At 42.9% G+C, this 21,909-nt stretch overlaps 3 protein-coding genes across 3 annotated transcripts; all 3 read left to right on the top strand.

The window, feature by feature from the left end:
* The first annotated feature begins 87 nt into the window (after positions 1 to 87).
* On the top strand, positions 88 to 15,797 carry LOC119127172 (metal transporter CNNM4-like). Its single transcript, XM_037258979.1, has 8 exons — positions 88 to 701; positions 1,333 to 2,179; positions 6,284 to 6,427; positions 6,493 to 6,627; positions 7,826 to 7,995; positions 9,733 to 9,829; positions 12,400 to 12,581; positions 12,823 to 15,797. The coding sequence occupies exons 1-8, from the start codon at positions 114 to 116 to the stop codon at positions 13,072 to 13,074; spliced, it is 2,415 nt and encodes an 804-aa protein (XP_037114874.1). The 5' UTR covers positions 88 to 113; the 3' UTR covers positions 13,075 to 15,797.
* A 1,575-nt stretch (positions 15,798 to 17,372) lies between these two features.
* il1b (interleukin 1, beta) lies at positions 17,373 to 18,865 on the top strand. Its single transcript, XM_037259187.1, has 4 exons — positions 17,373 to 17,515; positions 17,584 to 17,791; positions 18,032 to 18,193; positions 18,465 to 18,865. The coding sequence occupies exons 2-4, from the start codon at positions 17,584 to 17,586 to the stop codon at positions 18,818 to 18,820; spliced, it is 726 nt and encodes a 241-aa protein (XP_037115082.1). The 5' UTR covers positions 17,373 to 17,515; the 3' UTR covers positions 18,821 to 18,865.
* Positions 18,866 to 18,927: 62 nt separating this feature from the next.
* LOC119127232 (zinc finger protein OZF-like) lies at positions 18,928 to 21,518 on the top strand. Its single transcript, XM_037259105.1, has 2 exons — positions 18,928 to 19,468; positions 20,024 to 21,518. Exons 1-2 carry the CDS (start codon positions 19,378 to 19,380, stop codon positions 21,142 to 21,144), a joined length of 1,212 nt encoding a protein of 403 aa, XP_037115000.1. The 5' UTR covers positions 18,928 to 19,377; the 3' UTR covers positions 21,145 to 21,518.
* Positions 21,519 to 21,909: the final 391 nt, after the last annotated feature.

Below are 21,909 nucleotides of genomic sequence, written 5' to 3'. Positions count from 1 at the left end.
GCGGGTTGTCCTGTGACGTCACAACAATCTATTGGTCGGCTTCAAGATATGTAAACGAGCAAACAAGTACGATAACGTCAGTTCCCCCGCTCTCCCGCCCTCTTCTGACACCAATGACAGTGAGCGAAACAAACATGGCGACGGCGTCGAGCGGACGCGGGTTTCTGAGAACTTTACTGCTTTTTACCCACCTTGTGGCGGGCGTCCGGGCCGAGGTGGCGCTGGCCGAGTCGCGGGCCAGCACGCGGATCCTCGGCATGCGGCTGGAGCGCAGCGACATGCCGGCCGGGACCACCGAGCGCGGCGTGATCCAGGTAACAGAGGGCAGCGACATCCTGGTCCGGTTCTACGGGCTCCACTTGTTCCCCAACAGCTCGGCGCTTGTCCGCTTCATGGAGCTTTATTCTAGCGAGGCGGAGGACGATGCTTTCGGCGCCGTGGAGGTGCCTCTTAACCGGACGTGCCCGGAGCACAGCAAGGACCTGGTAGTGAAGGGTACGATGAACGTGAGTAACCACAATACCGCCGGGCTGGCCAGCGTCACCGTCAAGCAGCTCCGCAAGAGCGAGGTGGTCAAGGTGTTCGCCCTGTGCGTGCGAGACCCCCTGGACCCCCCGGACGCGTGGTTCCTGCTGGACGAGGGGGACGGCCGGGTGCGGGTGTTGGAGGTGAAGAAGTCCCTGCTCCCCATATGGCTTCAGGTGAATCAGAGGTGCCGAAAGTACTCACACACCGTACTTAAGTGTAAGAAAACATACTTCAAAAAACAACACAAGACCGGTGAGTTCTTCTCATGATCTGTCCCAGTTGGTCAAGGCAGAATCCATACAGTCACAGCCTCACTTGGATCATCTCCATTTCGCCCAAACGCAGTGTAGAAAAGAAGGTGCAGCTAAACAGGCCAAATTCCAAATGTCAGGGCAAGAGGCTAGTTTGAACCAATTGCGTGAAATATAGTCGGAAGATTTGAGCATAAAAGGAATCAGGCCGTATTTGTCCCGATTTTGCCGACCGAGGTCTGTGAAGTGCTTGTATGTTTTCTAAGATTGTGTTAATTGTGGATTTTTCCCGACGATCGAGTCCAAAATGAGCCGAGAACTACTGAAACATTGAACAGATGGGCGTGCGGGTTCAAAAGGTTACAGGTCAAATTAAGTTGACCCATACTGTAAAAGGTGCATTAGGATTCAACCTGAAATTTCACTTCGATTTTGTGAGTGCTTGTTTTCAGGTGTAGGGAGCAAAAGTTGTCAGAACAATAAATACACAGGACACCTGGAAAAGATACTTGATTCCAGTAAGCAAGTACTTGTTTACGTCCCACCGTTGCAGGTGATCCTCATCTGCTTCCTGCTGGTCCTGTCGGGCATGTTCAGTGGTCTCAACCTGGGCCTGATGGCCCTGGACCCCATGGAGCTGCGCATCGTGCAGAGTTGCGGCACCGAAAAGGAGAAGAAGTACGCCCGCAAGATCGAGCCCATCCGCCGCAAGGGCAACTACCTCCTGTGCTCGCTTCTCCTGGGCAACGTTTTGGTCAACACGACTCTCACCATCCTGCTGGATGACCTGACCAACTCGGGTGTGGGCGCGGTGATAGCCTCCACGGTCGGCATCGTGATCTTTGGCGAGATTGTGCCCCAGGCGCTCTGCTCGCGCCACGGCCTAGCGGTGGGCGCCAACACCATCCTGGTCACCAAGCTGTTCATGCTGCTCACCTTCCCGCTGTCGTGGCCCATCAGCAAGCTCCTGGACTGCGTGCTGGGCCAGGAGATCGGCACGGTGTACAACCGCGAGAAGCTGGTGGAGATGCTGAAGGTGACGGAGCCCTACAACGACCTGGTGAAGGAGGAGCTTAACATGATCCAGGGGGCGCTGGAGCTGCGCACCAAGACGGTGGAGGACGTGATGACGCCGTTGGGCAACTGCTTCATGATCCACAGCGACGCCGTGCTGGACTTCAACACCATGTCTGAGATCATGGAGAGCGGCTACACGCGCATCCCCGTCTACGAGGGAGAGCGCTCCAACATCGTGGACGTGCTCTTCGTCAAGGACCTGGCCTTCGTCGACCCGGATGACAGCACCACGCTCAAGACCATCACCAAGTTCTACAACCACCCGGTGCACTTTGTCTTCCATGACACCAAGCTGGACTCCATGCTGGAGGAGTTCAAAAAAGGTTGGTGCTGCATGAAAATGTCTTGTGGGGTCAAACCAAGATGCTTAATGAAGCGTCCGGCGTGCGGAATCTCACATGGTGACTAAAACATGAGATTAGAACAACTCTTGAGACCATTTGCCCCTTTGTTACAGGAGTGCTCTAAACAGACATTCTTTTAATCTTTTATCATAAATTATTTTCATGTTACACATTAGTCAAGGTCCGATGTAGCAAAAGTACTCAAAACAGTGCGCAAACTAGTCTTGAAACAACTCGTACAAAAATAAAAGTTAAACATGGATGGATGGAAATGTACTCAAGAGCTAAAGTGGGATAAAAAAAATGGTCACTTATGTATACATTCCAAAAAATCTTTTATTATATTTATTATTTGTATTATGAACATGCACAGTGCTCATTCTGAGGGGAAAAAAAACTTTACATGCATGCCAGAATGTTGTGAATTGATCTAACCAAAAAATGCTAAATGAACGAATGCTAACACCTGAAAAAAAAATTGGCCTTCCAGCATAAGAAGCTGGCAAGTTTTAAACTGGCCCAAGAATGTTTTGTTCGAAAAACATTTAGTGTTCAATTCTTTTTCCTCGAGTAATGGGGGGGAAATCGTCCCTGGCTTAAGATTTCAAGGAGACCACACATGGACGCACAGACACGGGCACGCTCAAACAAATCAAGGCTTGTTCTCCACTCATAACGACGCTTCCTTCTTTTACTTCTGCTCACACACGCACTTCCTCTTTGCTTTCCCTATCGGACGTCTTGTCACGGGGTCGCTGTTCAAAGTGGGGGCTGCAGCCACGGCGGTGTTTCAGAGGCTCGGAGGAATCTCTTCCTGTCGTGTGTCACGCTGCTTTCTGCTGCTGCTGCTGTTGTTGTTGTTGAGTGTGAAGTGGCGGCGGGCCAAGAAAAAGCTCTGCGGTGCATCGCGGACTGGCGTGGCGATAGGGATTGACTAGACACTCATGGGGAAAAAAAACAAAGTTACACTGGTGCCTTGAGTTGTGGTTTCTTTTGTTGCGCGGCCATGCGCACTTGTTTCTTTGAAATAATTAAATTGCCATTAATCTCTACCGGTTGCCCAAAAACACAGTTTTGAGTTAGTCACATGAATAGTTTGGATAACACAACAACCTGGTCGGTAAACAAGGGGTGTGTAGACTTTTTCTCTCCATGCTACAAATATGCAATACTCACAGGCAAATATTATTTCTGCTCAGTGTGAACAATGAATATTGTGGCATGTTATTGTCCTACACAGGAAACTCTGGCTTGACTAAATTGAATCATAACATTAAAAAAAAAAACATAAAAATAACGTAGCAAGGGCGCAAAGGCTTTTGCAACAGTGGCTCCGCCCCTGCCTGCTCATTCGACTGCGGGATTGACAGGCGAGCCGGACCCCCCGCCAAAGTCTCGAGTTCCACACTCTGCTGCTCCGCATCCGTTACCACGGTGACGGCGTCTAACGCTAAGGTGTCCGCCCAGGAGCTCAGAACTGCCAGGTGACCTTCTGAGATGGCGACACCCCGCCAGTAAACATTATGAAAACTTAATGGCGCTAGCGGGAAGTCGCAGCGGGAGAGGCGGAAGTCCAAGAGGTGCAACCGCCAAATTGAAGGTCGCGCGCCGTCGATGTGGATGGTTTAAAAAAAAAAAGGGCAATTGTGATGATGTCATGCGAGTCTTCATCTGAGTGGGCGTGAAAGATACAAAAGCGTGATCATAAGCGTTGCCATCTTTGCTGCCACAAAAACAACCAAAAATCACGACTGATCTGTTTGACATGTTTCACAAAAAACTCATTTTCTCCACTTTTTGGTCAGTAACCGCTGATTTTGACGAAAATTCCTCAGATTACCAAAGAATGATAAAAGGTAGAAATTAAGAAAGTAACCAATTTAGAAGATTTCAGAAAGCCATGTCACCCAACGTAAGTAAAGCTATTATGAAAGAGTCAGTTTGAACTTTTTGTTGGTCTCCAAGCAGACGGCGGTCACCCTTTGCGCTTGCATTGTGCTTCTATTCTGCAGGTCCGAATGGAAAAAGCTTTTCAGGTGTAATTTAAGTCCAGAAACAGCTTGTGGTGATTATTAAAGCGCCGCCAAGTCAGCGGGTGTCATTGTGAAAACACACACATAGGCTTGTGAAGCTGTTTGAGGTGAGAGTCAACACACCGTGAGTCACATGATCTCCCTCAGCTGCTCCACTTGATGTTATGATCTTATAGGCACGTACAAATATGTCAAAGTTGTTGTTTCACTAATACTATTATTATTAGTATGATTATTATAATTTGTTGATTGACTGATTCAGTCTTGTAACAATAATGATATTTAAAAGGCTTTACTGGCCCACAATAATATTTGTGTACATCTGTGTTGTCTTTGTTCAAGTAACACAAGTAGAGAGTGTGTGTGTGTGTGTGTGTCTTTGGCGGGTCATTTTTTTTTTTTCTTCTTGTTCTTTTCTTCAATCATTTCCCAACCCGCTAGCTTTGTCAAGTGTCCTGACAGCTTGTCCTCTGTCACCTTTGTACCTCGACACCGACACGAACGCACGCTGACATCTAATCTATTAGCAACTTGATGCTAATCGTAACCAGTGACCCCGGCGCCAGTCTACTAAAACGCTTTAAAGTGGGAAATTTTCCAAATCTCCCCCCCCCCTGTCTTTTTTTTTTTTTCTTCTTCTCAAACTGTGCGCTGCTCTCAACTGATGACATCATACAGGCACACCTGAAACTCAACTCCTGTTTTTTTGTAAAGCAGGAGTGGCGCCTTTTGTCCGCACTGACACCGAATGTATCCATGTGCTAAACCGCTAATCATGTGTCCTCATGTGGAAGACAAATGTAAGTAGTTCAATTCTTTACAGTTACATTGTAATAACCAAGCAGATGCCCACCCTCTACCTCCACTTCCCACATCATGAGGGGTTCAATCTTGAGACTAACTAACAAAAAAAAAAAGGGAGACTGACGTGCGTGTGCACATATTTGTTTTTGTGTGTGCCCATGCGAGATGCCCGAGGCGTTTGGCGGCTCTTGTGTTTGTCGACAAACCTTTTGAGCTTCTTGCCAGAAAGTGAGCCAGCACGGACAGAGGCAGCGTCGGCAGCAGGAGGCCGACTTTGCCTTTGGTTCTTTATTTGTGTGCTCAGCTGATACATGTTCACAATGCCAGGGCTGTTCTTGGAGAACATCTTTGTCTGTGTGTGCTCATGCGTGTGCGTGCATGTGCTGGTGTCACCCGACGCTCAAGTGACTCTCCAGTCAGTTGGGGTGAGAGTTTATTCCCCAGGGCTCCTGCCGCATTTGAAATATTGACTCAACAAATACACACACAACGAGTTCCTTTCCCGTGACACATCGCGTCTATTTTTGTCGGGATCGCCATCCGCAAGGACTTCTGATCGCAAGTAGCGAGCCTATGATGGCAGCGTAGCGCCTGAAGCTAACATAGCAGTTTCCATCTTCACTCTGCAGACGACAAATGACACTAAAGTGCAGCATCAGTCGCCGTCGACGCGTTCGATGTGGCTTGGATTTCTCAGTTTTTGATACAGCGTCTCTATTGTTGTCTTATTGGAAGTGCTTCATTATTAATAATTCAGCTCATGATCTTGGCAAGGTCTTGAGCGGGGTGTGGCGGGGGGGGTAAATAATTGTTTAGTTTACATGTACGCGTCGGTCAAAGTCTGTATGTAAGGATAGCACGTACACATTAACCATGCCTGGTAGTTTATTGTTAGACGGGAGTCACATGATAAGAAGGAACCCATATCGATTGTTGATTGATGCATGCCCAGATTGTGTGATTTACAGTAAAGCTTCTTCTTCAATGTGAGTTCTTTATCGCACATGAATAATTTATTCGGAGAGTGAACACCTCAGCCCAGGCTCTCGCACAAGTCTTCGATTAGAGGCCCGGATCAGGTGGTTGAACCGTTTGTTGTCTGACTGATGGGTGGAATACACCAGTTGGAAATTAAAAACAAAAATGGTGGTGAACATGGTATGCGTGGATGTCATCTAACTAGTGTGCTAAGCTAACACAGCCAGCTCATCAATTTGATCTTTCGTTTACTCGCTTTTTGTCTCAGGCAAGTCCCATCTGGCCATCGTGCAAAAGGTGAACAACGAGGGCACGGGTGACCCGTTCTACGAGGTGCTGGGCCTGGTCACGCTTGAGGACGTTATCGAGGAGATCATCAAGTCGGAGATTCTGGATGAGTCGGACCAGTACAGTGAGTCGCCGATGAATGCCGTGGCCATCGGTTTAGCCGGTACCTAATCCGGCTTGTTTTCTCAGCTGACAACCGCACCAGGAAGAAGGTGGCGCCCAACAAGAACAAGAGGGACTTCTCCGCCTTCAAGCACGAGAGCGAGTCCAAGGTGAAGATCTCGCCTCAGCTGCTGCTGGCAGCCCACCGCTTCCTGGCCACAGGTGGGAGACTGTTAAATTGTCACATTTGATGCTCTGCGTGTCTCTTATGTACTCGCTGTATGTGGAAATGTATGAACAGTATATGTATGTATATGTGTATACACTGTATTATATATATTGTATATTATATACACACCAGGGATAGGGCCGAATTAGATTCTGACAATATGAGAATCGTGAGAAAAAAAAATAGCACTATTAAAATTTCCTCTTTAAGGAATGGCCCCATGTTTAAGTACCATTAATCGACATAGTCTCCCTCTCACTCCCCGTCTTCTGTCCGTGTGTGCAACTGCTCACCCCTCCCCTCTCTGCATTTTACGCCTCCGCTCGCTGATGTACGGCATCAACGCTCAACGACAGAGGAGTGTTTGCAGCACGCGATGATGGATTTCCTCGCAGTTCGGTTGTGTTTGCAGGGCCCGCCACTTCTTTGTTTGCGGCGTGGGTGCGGTCCGAGATGCCCTTGTCGCAATCTCATTCCGCTCCCAGTCGTGTTTGAACTGCATGTGATAAGTTAACCATTGTGTAATATACCAGCAAAGCTCTGTCATAAAGCCTGTATGGCTGACTTACCCCCGTAGGAAATTTGGATATCATGCAATGTTTTCAAAAGAATCGTATTCATTTGCGTTTCTTGCCTATTTTGAAAGGATCTCTCATCGCTCGTTTTGTCTTTAATGCTCGCTATAGTTAATTGTCATCACATTCCCTTGCCGACCAAAACAGCAGAACCTTCGGAGGCGCGCAGAGTCAAAGTCTACTGTGGCCCAATTAGCCGGCAGGTACTGTTGACAACAAATAAATGGCCGTAAAGCGCCACCACCGTCAGGGTAGTAACTGAAACGGAACATTTACGCTGTCGCTAACCAAAACAACATCACCTAACTGGGCACTTCAGCCATCAGTCTGGCTAACGCATCATCTACTTGGAAGAAATAAACCGCCCCCAAGACTAAATGTCGTAATATCACAAGGGCATTGAGAACTTGCAGTCAACTCTATTGCTAACCAAAACAGGGGGCGCGTAAACACTTAGTGCCTAATTAGTTGGAATTGTCCACTTAAAACAGGAAAAAATAGAAACCTCAGATTTGGAACTCTAATAATTTCTGGTCATTCAGGTCAAGTTGCGAACCAAAACAGGAGCTAACTCCACATTCGCACTGCGTGTGTGGTTCTATGCGTGTGTGGACAGAGGTGACCCAGTTCAACCCGGCTCAGATATCCGAAAAGGTGCTGCTGCGGATGCTGCGCCACCCCGACGTCATTCACGAGATCAAGTTCGACGAGAACGACAAGCGCTCGCCGCATCACTACGTCTACCAGAGGGGGAAATCTGTCGATTACTTCATCCTCATACTGCAGGTAAAATATGAGGTCAAAGTGGATTTGTTGCCACTGCTCCACACTCTCGAGATGCACGGCAGGCAAACCTCCAAAATTCTGCTCTCGTAAGCCTTACTTTTACGCTTCGATCACTCCTTACATGCGGCCGCTTCGGGGAAAAGATGATGTCATCCGAGCCTCCCGCGTGTGTGGGGGATTCTCAGAATTCCCTGTGGCTAAAATTGAGGGCCGCGTTGGTAATTGCAAATCTCTGCTTTCATTTGCGGCATCAAAAAAAAAAAAGGAGTCAACCACCACTTTGCTTATTGTGTGGGAATATCTTCTGTCTGTGATGTGGCAATCACAATGTGATTCACACATTCACTCCTCACACCAGATTGTTGTCAACATTTCGATGACCTGATGGGATTCTCAGCTTGACCAGCATTTGTTGAGTGTTATGCTTTTTAATTGTGACGCTGCAATTCGCTGACTTTCTACTTCTTGTCCTCGACTCTTCTGGACAAAACCTGATCAAAAGTGTTTTGAGCTTGTTTTTGATTCAACTAGTTGATGATGATGTTGACTTTGACTATATTGTGTGTCATATATTTTTCACCTGTGAACACAAGAGTATGTGAGGCGTGTATTGTATGCATGTGGCAACACCTACATGCATACAATACACGCCTCACATACGTTGTCATCTTTGGTGGATGGACACTTGACTCACATTACTAGTGAGGTATTAACGTGTGCTTTTAAACTTTGGCCTCACAGAAAGAAAAAAAAAAGTGATCTCTCTGAATGCCATTGAGGCTCGAGTAGGGGGTGATGCGTGAGCTTATGGGGAACCCCCCCTCGATCACCAAGCCAAATATTTCACCTTGTCACATGGTTCCAACATTCCCTGGCGGATGGTGTGACAATGATTGTCGAATTGGCAGTAGTAGAGTAGTGGCAGCAAGTGGGCAAGACCCAGCTGCTGAAGGAATGTTACGATCCGCTTGCATTGGGGCCAAGTGGAGCAGTCACCCAGCAGTTAAAAGTTTGGGCACCTTGGATCTGCTATATTTAGACCAAACTTAATGCTCTTAATTGTACTCTAATTTACCTTACCAAATGGTCTTGCCATATTTACAATTTATTTTTATGTTGGTCTCTGAATCTCTCGTGTACATTCTTGACATTATACGTGCACTGCTTATGTTGTCTTCGGTCCCACGTGTCCAGCTTTTGTGGATGGAGTGATGCCGTGTGTGGATTAAGTGTCCCGTTGTTGCTGCATTTCACACATTCCAGCCGACCCGTTGGGCTGGGCTGTGGAGACAAACAAGCCGGAGGCCTCCTTAGCCTCCATCATCATCATCATCAACAACCAATCGGCACACAAACGCAATTTGGTCATGTGACTCGGATGCCGCACATGAAATGTCAGACTGCACTGACCCCTGACGGCCAAACTCTGTAACTACATCAACTGTCACTGGCAACATGTTTTGTATCCTTTTTTGAACCATGCATCAAAAACTTCAGTCGCTAGCTATGAATATATGTTTATTAGAGACAGAAGCGTTCACATCTTTTAAATCAAAACTGATTTTCTGATTCATATCGGTTTTCCTCACACCGGTAATATTATGCTTTTAACTGCTTGTATTCAAATATTCAATACTACACTCCTATATAAGAAAACATGACATTTCTAATAATAATGAGTAAATAACCATTCTGTAATGTAAAGTAATAAACAATGTATTTTTCTGTCTCCATCAGGGCCGGGTGGAGGTGGAAGCTGGCAACGAGAACATGAAGTTTGAGACTGGACCCTTCTCCTACTATGGCATCATGGCGCTCAGCGCTCCCTTGTTGGGTGAGGAGCACCTCACACAAGCCCCCACACCCACCCAAAGCCACGCCTCTTTTTCTCCCCCACTCGTAGGAGTTTGTCCAAGTACCAGCCCTGGAATTCGCCCATAAAAAAAAAAAAAACGGCCTGCTTCAAACTGAAGTGGTTAATTTCTTCCTCAGATTTGGGCAAAGGTCGTAGAAACTTCTTCATGCGTCCTGTCATGACATCTCCATCCAATTTTTTCATGTGCATTTTGTAAACATTCATTGTAAATGTTATTCTAAATAACATTTTTAAAGTAAAACAAGTTACTAAATGTATTTGCAAAATGGTTTATTTTAATACCATTATTTTATTACTGTCACTATTTACAGTAAATAAATGAACCAATTTAATGAGGTAAAATAACAAACACATTCATATCAACCAATTTTATAGAAAAAGACCAAATTAATGCAATAAGTAAAATACTGTATTTGAATAGATTAATTGATGCTCATTCTTGACTGGTTTGATGTTTGGCTTAGCTTTCAGTGTCACTCGCTTTAACGTCATTGAATCCCCTCTCCGCCCCTCCTCTCTCTTCATCTACTTTTTCTCTTCCTCCATCACTCCTTCCTGCAGGGCCTCCAGGTTGCAAAGTATGAAACATTCTTCCATTTCCCTAAAACCCCCTCCACACACACGACATGTTCACACACCTTCAGAGAAGAGCGAGCGCACCTTAGATTTTTGCATGTGCTCACCTTGTTTGTCTCTTGGTGTAATGGCGTCCCACCTTTTGCTCCCTCTCGATCACCCTTTGTACTTTCTCCTCTCAGCGGCCGCCCCACGCCCCCGCCCCCTCTCCTTTAAGAGGTTTTCTCTGTTCGCGCGGTTCCCAGGTAACCTTCGGCATGTCGGGTTTATCATTCAGTAGACCGGCTCTTGATTGGGCTGGACGTGTAGTCTAGAAAGTAATTGAGAAATGGTAAAAGTAGCATTAGCAGCTAACATAGCAGTCATCATCATTACTCATCGCTCATTCTTGTCTATCATAAGATCCAATTCAACGTCCTATTCGCAAAAAGCCGCTTCAAGTGCACAACACTGACCCCCCCTTCCCAAAAAAAGGGAGCAGAAAATTACAAAAATACCCCTCTTAAGTTCCCAAAAAAATAGCTAGCTAGTGGCTAATGTGAAGACCTATGGTTGCACTCTACATCTTCACTCAGAATGCCACAAATTCCAGGAATTCCATTCCTCCAACATCAGTCTAACCCGAACCCAACATTGTACCAAGATTTTATCAGCCCCTGTGATTCTACAATAGTTTGAAGTGCATTATGAAACAAAGAGAATTCAATTTAGCCCACTAACTCACTCAAAATTCACTTGATGAACATGTAACATTCAGTAGGAATCTTTTCAGGATGGTTTAAAAAAAAAAAAAAAAAATCCAAATTATTTGGGGTTGAAAAAGGCCATAATAATCATCCCATTTGAGTAACTTTAATAATGAAGTTGTATTTATTAGATTTTTTTTATTTTACATTTACACGCAGGCTTGGTTTCCAATGTACGCACTATTTCTATATTTCTTAAATGTAAATAATGTTTTGAAAAAAATATATTTTTAAATGTAAATATGAAATAGTTCAGAACCAATCCTTTTGACGGCATTTTGAAGTTTCCCTTAAGTTTTCTACTGGATGTTGGAAGGTTAACATAAGTCCTGAACAGCTAACCACTAACTCACAAATGCTAACAATCCAGGCTTAGTTTCGCATGCCCTGTTTAGAAAAACACAGACACAACAATCTAACGTTGCGGTTGCCACGTGTAGGTAAAACCGTGTCCTATGACTCACTGAGGCCTCCTGCTGGACGACTCACGCTGACCGGTAAAAGAAACGCTCGGCTTGCGTGCGTGTGCGAGCACGTTTGTGCATGACACAATTTTAGTGTGATGCACTGGGTTAGTCATGCAAGTGTGCGCTTGTGTTTGAGCCGAGGTGGAAAATTACTCCCGGAAAATTTGGGAAGCCCTTCAGGCCATCATTAAAAAAAAATCAAAAAGGTGACGAAGTGGATCATTGTTTGACTAATTGTGTGACTAGATGACTGCTGGAAAGTTTCTATCAAATATTTGAAACGTTACAATAGCAAAAACATTTAAATATTTTATTTCTTTTTTTTAAATATTCTGTGTATTAATGCGTGTATTTCCTTGATATAATGTTAGTTCTATAACGATATGATTAAAATGATAAGTAATTAAACATTTGAAAGTCAACTGAAACATGCCCTTTTTTTTTCTCCCAAGTTCTACGATTATATTTTAAAAAATGTCTTTACATTTCAGCGGCAGACGTACGTCAGTTAGCATGACTTCACTTTAAGCTGCGGACTCAACTTTGGCTTGGCTTGACTTGCTTGATTTCTTCAATTTTGTCTTTCTCACAGTAACTTGGTACTTGTTTGGAACTTGAATGTTAAGACTTGGGACTTACAGCGCGGCCTCGACTCACAAGTTGAATTTGTTGGTTGTTAGGTTGTTAGACCTTTATCTAGTGTCCGTGTTTAACGCATGTGTGACTTGTGCCTTGGCAGAGTTCCGCTCACCGTCGCACATCAGCATCCTGAACCGCACGTCGTCACTGAGCGGTGCCGACCGGGCCGAGTCGCTGTCGGTGAGTGGCAGCAACAGTCACCTCAGCAGTCAGCTCAACTGCAGCACCATCTACACGCCCGATTTCTACGTGCGTGCCCTCACCAACCTGCAGTACGTCAAGGTACGTGCCATAAGGAGGACGGAGAAAATGGCTCCTTTTCCATTTTCAGTGCACCTCCGAAGAGATTCTGCTGAGCCCGGGAGCTAAAGAATGAAATCATTTAATATCTTGCAAATATGAAAAGCTGTTTCAAAAAACTAATGTTAAAAAAAAACCTGAAGCTAAACTGAGTTATTAATTATTTAAAAAAGAATAATGAAAATGACAAAAAAAGGAACTAATTGATTAAACGCTGTTCCAGATCACACGCTCGCAGTACCAGAACGGACTGATGGCGTCACGTCTGGACAGCACGCCGCAGTCGCCCGAGAGCGTTCACCAGTTAGCCGCCCAGACGGAGCCCGGCACCGACGCCTCCGACGTCACCCTGGCCGAGCTGGACCCCGCGGGCCCCACGGAGAACGGGCCCGACGAAACCACCGTGCTTCTGAACCAGCGGAACTCGCCCCCTCACGACGCCAACCACCGCGGACAGCTGGAAAACAGTATCTAAAACTTCCTCCTCCTTCTTCCCTCGCACGCTTGCACGCCGCCGTCGAAGAGACTCAGGGAGACTCACACCGCACCCCCCCCAAAAAAAAAAAAAAAAAAAAAAAAAAAAAACTAAATCCAAATCAACCCTTGTTCCGATGAGAGATTCAATGTTTGTGTGGTGGACGTCCAGTACGACTGCGTGTCACCATGGCGACAATCAGTGCGATGATGAATGTAGCGTTTCAGATGGGTCGGTTGTGTATGGCGTGGGAACCAAAAACAGGGAAATTTTGCTTTAAGACTACTTCATTTTGTACCAAGAAGAATTGGGGCCACACCGGAAATACAATTTTACAAGAATGAAATTAAAAGTGGGAGGGACACAGCTTGCCACTGAAAAGTCATTGACAGTCAATTATGGTCCAAAAAATCCAATTTTGTTCTCGTAATATTTCAGTATCATATTTGACCTTAATGTTTGGATTCGTGCCACTCACTGAAATTCTCACCAAATTATTTTTTCCCCTCTTATGTCGCTTTACTTAGAGAAATAGTAATTACGTTTTTTATTCTCAATTAGCAGACGTTATTCTTGTAACATTATAACATTATTTTAGTTTCCATTTCAGTTTTTGGTGTGATATAACTTACTGGTCACCCTTACTATTCCAATTTTCCAGTATGGCCCTTATCGTCCTCTGTCCTTCTGAAACAGTTCCACGCGTGATCGTTTGTACGTGTAACGGGGGGGGGGGGGGGGGGGGTTGTTGTGATTTCATTGTTATGCCTCGATGATTGTTGTCATTTTGACATTGGGTTTAATGGGGAAACGCGGAGCACCGTTCAAAGCGTGACACACTCCGACTTTTTGTTTGACTGTAAAATATCAAGTGAGCCTCTTAAAGGAACACAGTCTTTTTTTATGCAACCTTTGTGCTATTTTTTTTCAACTGTAATTTGTAAAAACGATTCTAATCCGATTAATAGCTTTCCTCCCTGCACCACTGACGGCAGAAGAAGGATGCTGCTGTCATTTTTTTTTTTTTTTTATTCACAGGTGAACATAACTTTATGTATGCACGCCGGGCATTGTGGGAGTTTACTGTGAATGTTTTTTTTTGTATTTTTTTTTCCAACGCGACAGTATGTGACTGATGGTACGTTAAATTCTAGAGGCTGTAAAATTCAGAGGTGAGTTATAGTTATATTAGTTGCAAAACAGACGGAAAGTGATCGTACAATTTTAGAATGAAGTCGTAATATTACAAGAAGGAATACTTAGAACGTGTTGAGAATATTTCCGTTTTGTTTTTGGAGTAAAATCTTAATTTGTAAAAAAAAAAAAAAAAAAAAAATTTACTCAAACAGAAATATTTTTTTAAGAAAAAATTCATTAAATCATTTTACTTCCAACTTTGTCAAAGCTTTTACCTTTAAGCAATTGTATGACTTTCTCTTAAGCAAATTGCCTTAGTCTTATAATTGGAAGACTAATCGTAAAATTTCAAAAGAAAGTTGTTAAATTTTTTTTTTTTCATTGGAAAATTGCAACATTTGGTGTAGTATGATTTATTCTCCGATCAAAATCGTAAATTTAAAAAAATTATTCATACATGTAAAATTGCAACTTTTTACTCTTATCACGTTACAATTTGAATTTGACCGTAATTATACATTCTCCTAAAATTACAGAATTTGCTTTCATAAAATGTTTGCAATATTGCGACTTTATTCACACTAGCAACCTAAGAATCTGTTCAATTTTGGTGAGGAGCTGGACAAAGGTGTGCAAATACAAAGAACGGTACATTCACCTTGGAGGTTCTTCGGGAAATCTATGCCAAAGAGTTTGCAGAGTGACCCCAACTTCCACACCACCCCGTGACATGCCCACTTGGGGTTGCCCTGAAAACATTTTTACAGTATCACCTGCTGCAATTTGTTAAGCACAACACTAATTTGTGTGTGTGTGTATGTGTGTGGCGTATGTGTAAGTAAATCCAAACGCAAAAATATATATATATTTTTTAATCAATTAATGAGCAGATACAGGTGATGAGAATATAATTCAATAAACCTATCAATGATCTGCAGCTACTTCAAGTAAAATTATTTAAAAAAAAAAAAAAAAAGTTTGCCTCACACTTTCACCTACATTTTATTTCTGTTTCTCATTTTAGCCGTTTTGGGAATATGAAATCATAGCTTTTTTTGTGTTTATTCCTGAATGCACTTTAATAAGGAGAGCAGTATTTTCCCTACCACCGAAAAATATGCCAACAGTTTTAGATGTTTTTATGTCACAATAAGGACTGTTCAAAATGAAACTGCTTTCAGTAATACTCGTCATTTTGTTGCCTTCAGCTTCTCTCGGGAACTCTAGCTTTATTTCGGATTTTTCTGGATGCATGCGCGCAACCAGTAATTCAATCAACCCTGAATGCTTTCAATCAAACCGGGGTTTCATTTTATGCCGTGTGCCTGTCAGTCGGTTCACTTTGTTGTTTTTGTACCTCAAAACACTGTTGATGATCGCTGTAGCGTGTTGTTTTCCACGCCGAACTGAGTTGAGCGACGGAAGGAATGAACTTCAAATGAAAAAAAACCCAACAACTTTGGTTCGTGTCGCTAACTTAAAGACAAATCCCAAATGTTGTAAATAGTGTTTTATAATTTCTGTCCTGATGACTTTTCATGATGGATGTTGTTATTAATAAACCTGAGATCTATTTCTCTACGTGAGCGACCTTTGCCCTCTTTTTATGCATCTTGTAAGACGGTTAGAATCACTCAATCCAATTGTGGCTTAAATCTTTCTAAGTTAAGGGCGAGTTAAGGTGTCAACCAAAATCCATTTTGTAAACACAATAGGTGATCTTTTGTATCCCACGCTGGGCACATGTGTGTGCGTGGGTTGGAACGCACTAAAGGCCCTTTCATCATCAGCCTTTTTGATCATTAGCACGCAAAACCGGCTTGACCGAAAAAAATCCCCACTCGTGAAAGAGCCAAGGATTCTTGCGCTGAATAAAAGAGGAAAACAAATCCTTTCACTTCCTCCTCCTAGCTGTCTCTATGCACCCACGCGTGGGAACGATCTTGTTGCAACACGCCCAACACCTGGTCTTAGTCGCTCGTCAACTTTTATAGCTGACCAGGTATGAAAGGAAATCATATTTCTTCACTTCATGAAAAATTACCAATTTAGTGCCACAATTTAGAGCAGTTCTTGAAGAAAAACGGACTTTTCTATATGGAAAAAAAAAAATCTCAGTGAAATTTCCTAGATTTACCTTTCCACTTAGCTTCATGCTAACAAAAAATGCAAAACAGCATTGATATGCCAACAGTTAACATCGATTGTTGCTGATATTTGAACATAAATGGATTACAAATTGTTGAGACTTTCTTTGAAATACCATAATAGATTCAAAAAATACTTCATTCTTGTTAAGTCGGTCTATTTTTTTTTTTATCTAAAAAAAAAAGGTTTTTTTATTTAAAGAGCACAATTTCTTTCTTTTTAGTTTAAGCCCATTAACATTTTAACTTTTTATTTGTTTACAAAAAACAAATGTTTTGCCTGAAAATTTAAAAGTACCTTGACTCAGAAAAAGATAGTTACTATTTTTCTACTCGTATTACTTTTTTCTAGGTAAAAAAATTAAATTGCGGAAGATTTAATGATATTTTTTTTAAATTAAAGCACTCTTTAATTAGGGTAACAACTTTTTAATAAAAAATGTTGACTTCTCTGTCAGAATCTACATTTAAAAATATATACTTTGTATATTTACTATATATTTAAAACCTCAAGGATTCTTGCTTAACCAATCCCTCCGACCACATCTGTGTATCAAAATGAAAAAGTATGCAATTAGTCTGGAAGAAAAGAATGTGCCATGACGCTGGCTTACATCTTGGTGGTGAAATCGTAAACACAACCGCGCTTGTGCAATGCCAAGCTGATGGAATTTTTACTTGCATCAAAGATAAGTCAATCCTCAGGATGAGGAAGTACAAGTAGTAAAAAAAAAAAAGTTGATCTAAAAAAAAATAATAATAGTCAACACATCAAAATCTCAAAGGAAAAAACATTGGAATATGCCAAGAAAAAAAAACATAATGTAGCCTATTAATTTAGATCTTACTGTCATTTTTACTTTGTTAAATTCACTCTTTGATGACTAGTTTAGATTGAGTTTTAAAGATGCTATCAGTTTACCTTTTGTCCAGTTTCAGCATCCCACACAGTGACCTTGACGTTACACTACTGCGTCACGGTGGCGTGACGTCGTCAACATGGCCCCTCCCACTTCCTGTGTGTGTAGTGGGAAATTCCTCAGGTGCTACATAAAAGCACTCAGGTTTGGACATGCAAGCACAACCACAGCAACAGCATAGCTGAGCGCTTCGACCAGACAACTCTCACTACTACAACTACAACACACCAAAACAAGGTACGGTACTGCAGCATCCGATGTGTTCGTACAAGACAGTATGTAACGTATGTGAATTTTTTGTGAAGATGGCCTCAGAGACGATAACCCCCGTGAGCCCCAGTTTGCCTCTGGGACTGGGCCTTGAGGTCTCCCATCACCCCCTGACCATGAGGCAGGTGGTCAATCTGGTGGTCGCCGTGGAGAGGTTGAAGGGCAGCCGTACCGAGACGGCCCTCAAAGGAAACTGCAGTGGCGGAAACCTCTTTAGCATCATGATGGACGACCTAGTTGAAGGTACTGAAGATCCAACACAATTTTAAATCCACCGTGCCGCATAGTAAAAGGAATACAAACTACATGAAATGAAGCATTATTTTAAAAATAAAATGAACATACTTGCTCAAAAACGAATTTAAAAAAAACAACTATTTAAAAACTATGATGAAAAATCCAAAACTATTAGAACTCTGCTGTATACAAAAAGATATTGGTGTTTCCTAGGTGTTTTTTTTTTTAAAAGAAATTCTATTTCAGTGATCCACATGCCTGAGGCACGAGCTCCGAGGAATCAGTTCACCCGGACGGGCCAGTACGAGTGCAGCGTGAGCGACACCCAGAAGAAAAGTCTGGTGCTGCTCAGGGAAAGCATGGAGCTGCATGCCGTCCTGTTGCAGGGAGGAAACAGTCACCGCAAAGGTGGGGATGCACATTCTTAAAACACACACATACGCATTTTGTGTTTCCTAAATTACAATATGCTCAGTTTAAAGAGAAAAAGAACCTAAAAGAATTGTGTATATTTTTATTTTATTTACATTACATCGTGATTGCTGTAAATATTTGAACAGTGCAGCAACACATGTGAAGAGACAATATGACAGTCGTCCCCTGCATATATTTCTTCTCCTCTGTAATAAGCGAGCAATATTTCTTCCAACCATCTAAAATGCTCTCTTATGCGTTGCAGTCCACCTCAACATGTCCACCTATGTGCACCCGAACCCCAACGCGGAAGCCCTACCAGTGGCCCTGGGCATCAAGGGGACCAACCTGTTCCTGTCGTGTTCCCAGGAGGGCAACAAGCCCACGCTGCACTTAGAGCAGGTGGCGGACAGGCAGAGCTTGATGGGCGTGACCTCGGACAGCGACATGCTGCGCTTTCTCTTCTACAAGAGCGACTCGGGCGTTAGTCTCAGCACCCTGGCATCGGTGCGCTACCCCAAATGGTTCATCAGCACGGCTGAAGAGGACGACATGCCCGTGGAGATGTGCCAGCGCACCGGCAACCGATATGTCACCTTCCGCATCCAGAGGCAGAACTAGTAGATTTTTTTTTTTACTGGAGAAGAAAGGAGACATTCAGAAAAAGTAAACAGCATCTGTTGACATATTTACAACCATTTCCAGGGCCCCAAAAAGGGCACCTGTCACCTAAATTATTTTTAGCTAAATTATATTGTTCTACAATTCAATTGAAATGTTACAAAGACATGCTTTCTTTAATATTTATGCATTTTATTTATTTATTACATGTATTTATTTATTTATTTATTTATGTGTATTTCAAAACCTATTTATGTTTCGCAATTGCTTTCGCGCTGTAATAAAGTGTGACAGAATGGATTCACCTATCAACGTGCGACTATTTTAACTCATCCATCCGTCCTGTTTCTGTCAAACCTTCGCTTAAAAATACTGCCGCTAGACGGCGGTCGTTCCGCGTCATGGCTCCTTTAGTTGCTATTAAAGCTCCGCCGAAGAAGACAAGGCGAGCGCGAGAGGGGGAGAGAGAAAGAGAGAGAAAGAGAGAGAGCGTCGACTCCGAGGACGTGAGAAAGCGAGGGTGAAGTGATTAAATCGCCTCAAAAGACAACGTGAAAATGTCAAAAAATGAACTTTGTCAAGCAAAACTACAACGAGAGAGACTCTGGCATCAACATGACGCCATTTCCTCCACTCAAACTGTCCAAGGTGCGTTCACTCGTCTTTTGCTAGCTCATTTAACACCAGCATCTGAATTTCCCGTCTTTCTTCTAGAACCGCTTCAAACAAGGCATATGTAGCAGGGAATAGTTATGTTTGTATTACTGCCATTGTTTTATGTCATGTGTTTTGTTGTATTGTTATTGAATGCGCTTTGTAAACAATGACAATTATGAAAGCGCTACAAAAATAAATATTTGTATTTAAGAATGTGGACGTTTGAATGGGAGGACTGAACCAATGAAATACATTTTATATATTTAATACTTAAGTTTTAATGAAGTCGTGGGAAAACCAGTTGTCAATTTTATGTTTGAGTTGTCTGCATTTGTTGAATGTAACTAATAAAGCTATTTGCAATCTTTTTAAATTAAGTACTCGGGAGTTTTTAGTCATTTTTTAAGTCAAGTAATCATTAAAGTAACAAAGTAACTTTTTTTGCAGATAACTCTGGCAACACTGCTCCCCACACAGTGACGATATATGGTGAATTTGCAATGTCATATACATTGTCTCCTCCTAACTATTGCTCGTGTCCTGCAGATGTCCAGCAGCCGGTTGGTCTTCAGCAGGCGCGTCGGGAGCCCCCCCACATGAAAGAGGAAGAGGAGGTTCCACAGGCGTTCCATGTGAAAGAGGAAGAGCAGGTTCCAGAGTTCCACAATGTTAAAAAGGAGGAGCCAGAACGTCTTTGTGATAAAGAGGAGGAGCATCCTCAACTAGTCTGCATTAAAGAGGAAGAGAAGGAGTTTGACATCAGCAAGTTGCCAATGATGGAGAGTGAAGATGACAAAGACGAAGCACCTGAACGGTCTCATCATCGTGATGGAGGACCACCACGCAACCTCTTAGCTCCGCTGTCAGACAGCGACGACGTGGATGAACCTTTGAGTAATGACGCAGACCGCGAAGGTGACGGCAAACAGTCGAAATGCTTGGAAAAAGAGACTCTTGGCAGCAAAGCAACGCCACAAAAACGTCCAAAACTTTTTACCTGCTCAGTTTGTGCTAAAGGCTTTTTCAAAAAGCAACATATGATGACACACATGAGAACGCACACGGGAGAAAAACCCTTCGCTTGCTCAACTTGTGGGAAAACCTTCTCTCAAAAGCCGCATTTGGAATTGCACGCGCGAACGCACACCGGAGAGAAACCCTTCACTTGCTCCTTTTGTGGTAAAACATTCTCTCAAAAACAAAATATGGAATCACACATGAGAATACACACTGGAGAAAAACCCTACAGTTGCTCAACTTGTGGTAAAACCTTCTCTCAAAAGCCATATCTTGTATCACACATGAGAACACACACAGGAGAAAAACCCTTTGCCTGCCCTTTTTGTGCCGAAACATTCTCTCGTCGGGAACATGTGAAATCCCACCTAAAAATGCACACGGGAGAAAAACCCTTCAGCTGCTCACTGTGTGACAAACCATTCTCTCACAAGTCAAACCTGGTGACGCACATGCGAAGACACACAGGAGAGAAACCCAGGAGTTGTTCACTCTGTCATCAAACCTTCTCCCAAAAGGAACAGGAGGACTCGCACATGAGAACGCACACGGGAGACAAACCTTATAGTTGCTTGGAGTGTGGCGAACGCTACACTCTCAGGGCCAATTTGACTGCACACATGCAAACACACAATGAAGGTAAAGAATAAACGTTTCAGCGTAATGTTGTGGATCAAAGTCAGAGTTGCCATACGCAGCTGTTCAAATGGCCAACATCTTGGCAGATTTTCAGCTTTTTCTACTACTCTATCTTAATATTCTTAAATCTACTTGAATCATCTTAAATTGACATAAATCTTAGGGATATTCCATACCACTTTTTTTCAGACCAGTACCAATATGAGGACTCAACTCTTGAATACTCACCAAGTAACCAACACTAATAATTATCATACATAAAAACGCCATTCGACCAACGATATGATCTTGTGCTAGCTTACAGCGGCGTTCAGTCATCACCTGTAATACTGCGAAACAAACCACATATTGTTCCCTCTTAATTCAATAAAAATATTACTTTTGCTATGTGAGTTTTATTTGAAGCAGATTTTAAAAATGACCTGCAGCTAAAAGAAAATATTCTACTAATAAACATAAAACAATCCATGAATTACAACCTTATAGTCAAAAATGGTCAAATCAATCTGCAGCATGAATATTTGACCAGACTGACACTTTTGTTATGTTGAGCAAATGGGTGAAAACTACAATAAAAGAGAAATAAATAAAACCGCTACTAACTTGACAGTGCCCAAAAGTCTTATAGTCATATAAAAATAAATTTCTCATATTACTTTTTGACATACTTTAGTCACAATTAATCAAAACAGAAATGTCACTTTTAAATCAACAAATGTAACAATTATTTTTCTGCAAAAAGGCTTTTTTTTTTCAATAAATGTCACTTCCCTCGT

Source organism: Syngnathus acus, chromosome 9 (genome assembly GCF_901709675.1).
Source record: "Syngnathus acus chromosome 9, fSynAcu1.2, whole genome shotgun sequence".
NCBI classification, from domain to species: domain Eukaryota; kingdom Metazoa; phylum Chordata; class Actinopteri; order Syngnathiformes; family Syngnathidae; genus Syngnathus; species Syngnathus acus.
The sequence above is the reverse complement of the archived record's forward strand: the minus strand, read 5'-3'. Positions and strand labels throughout refer to the sequence as shown.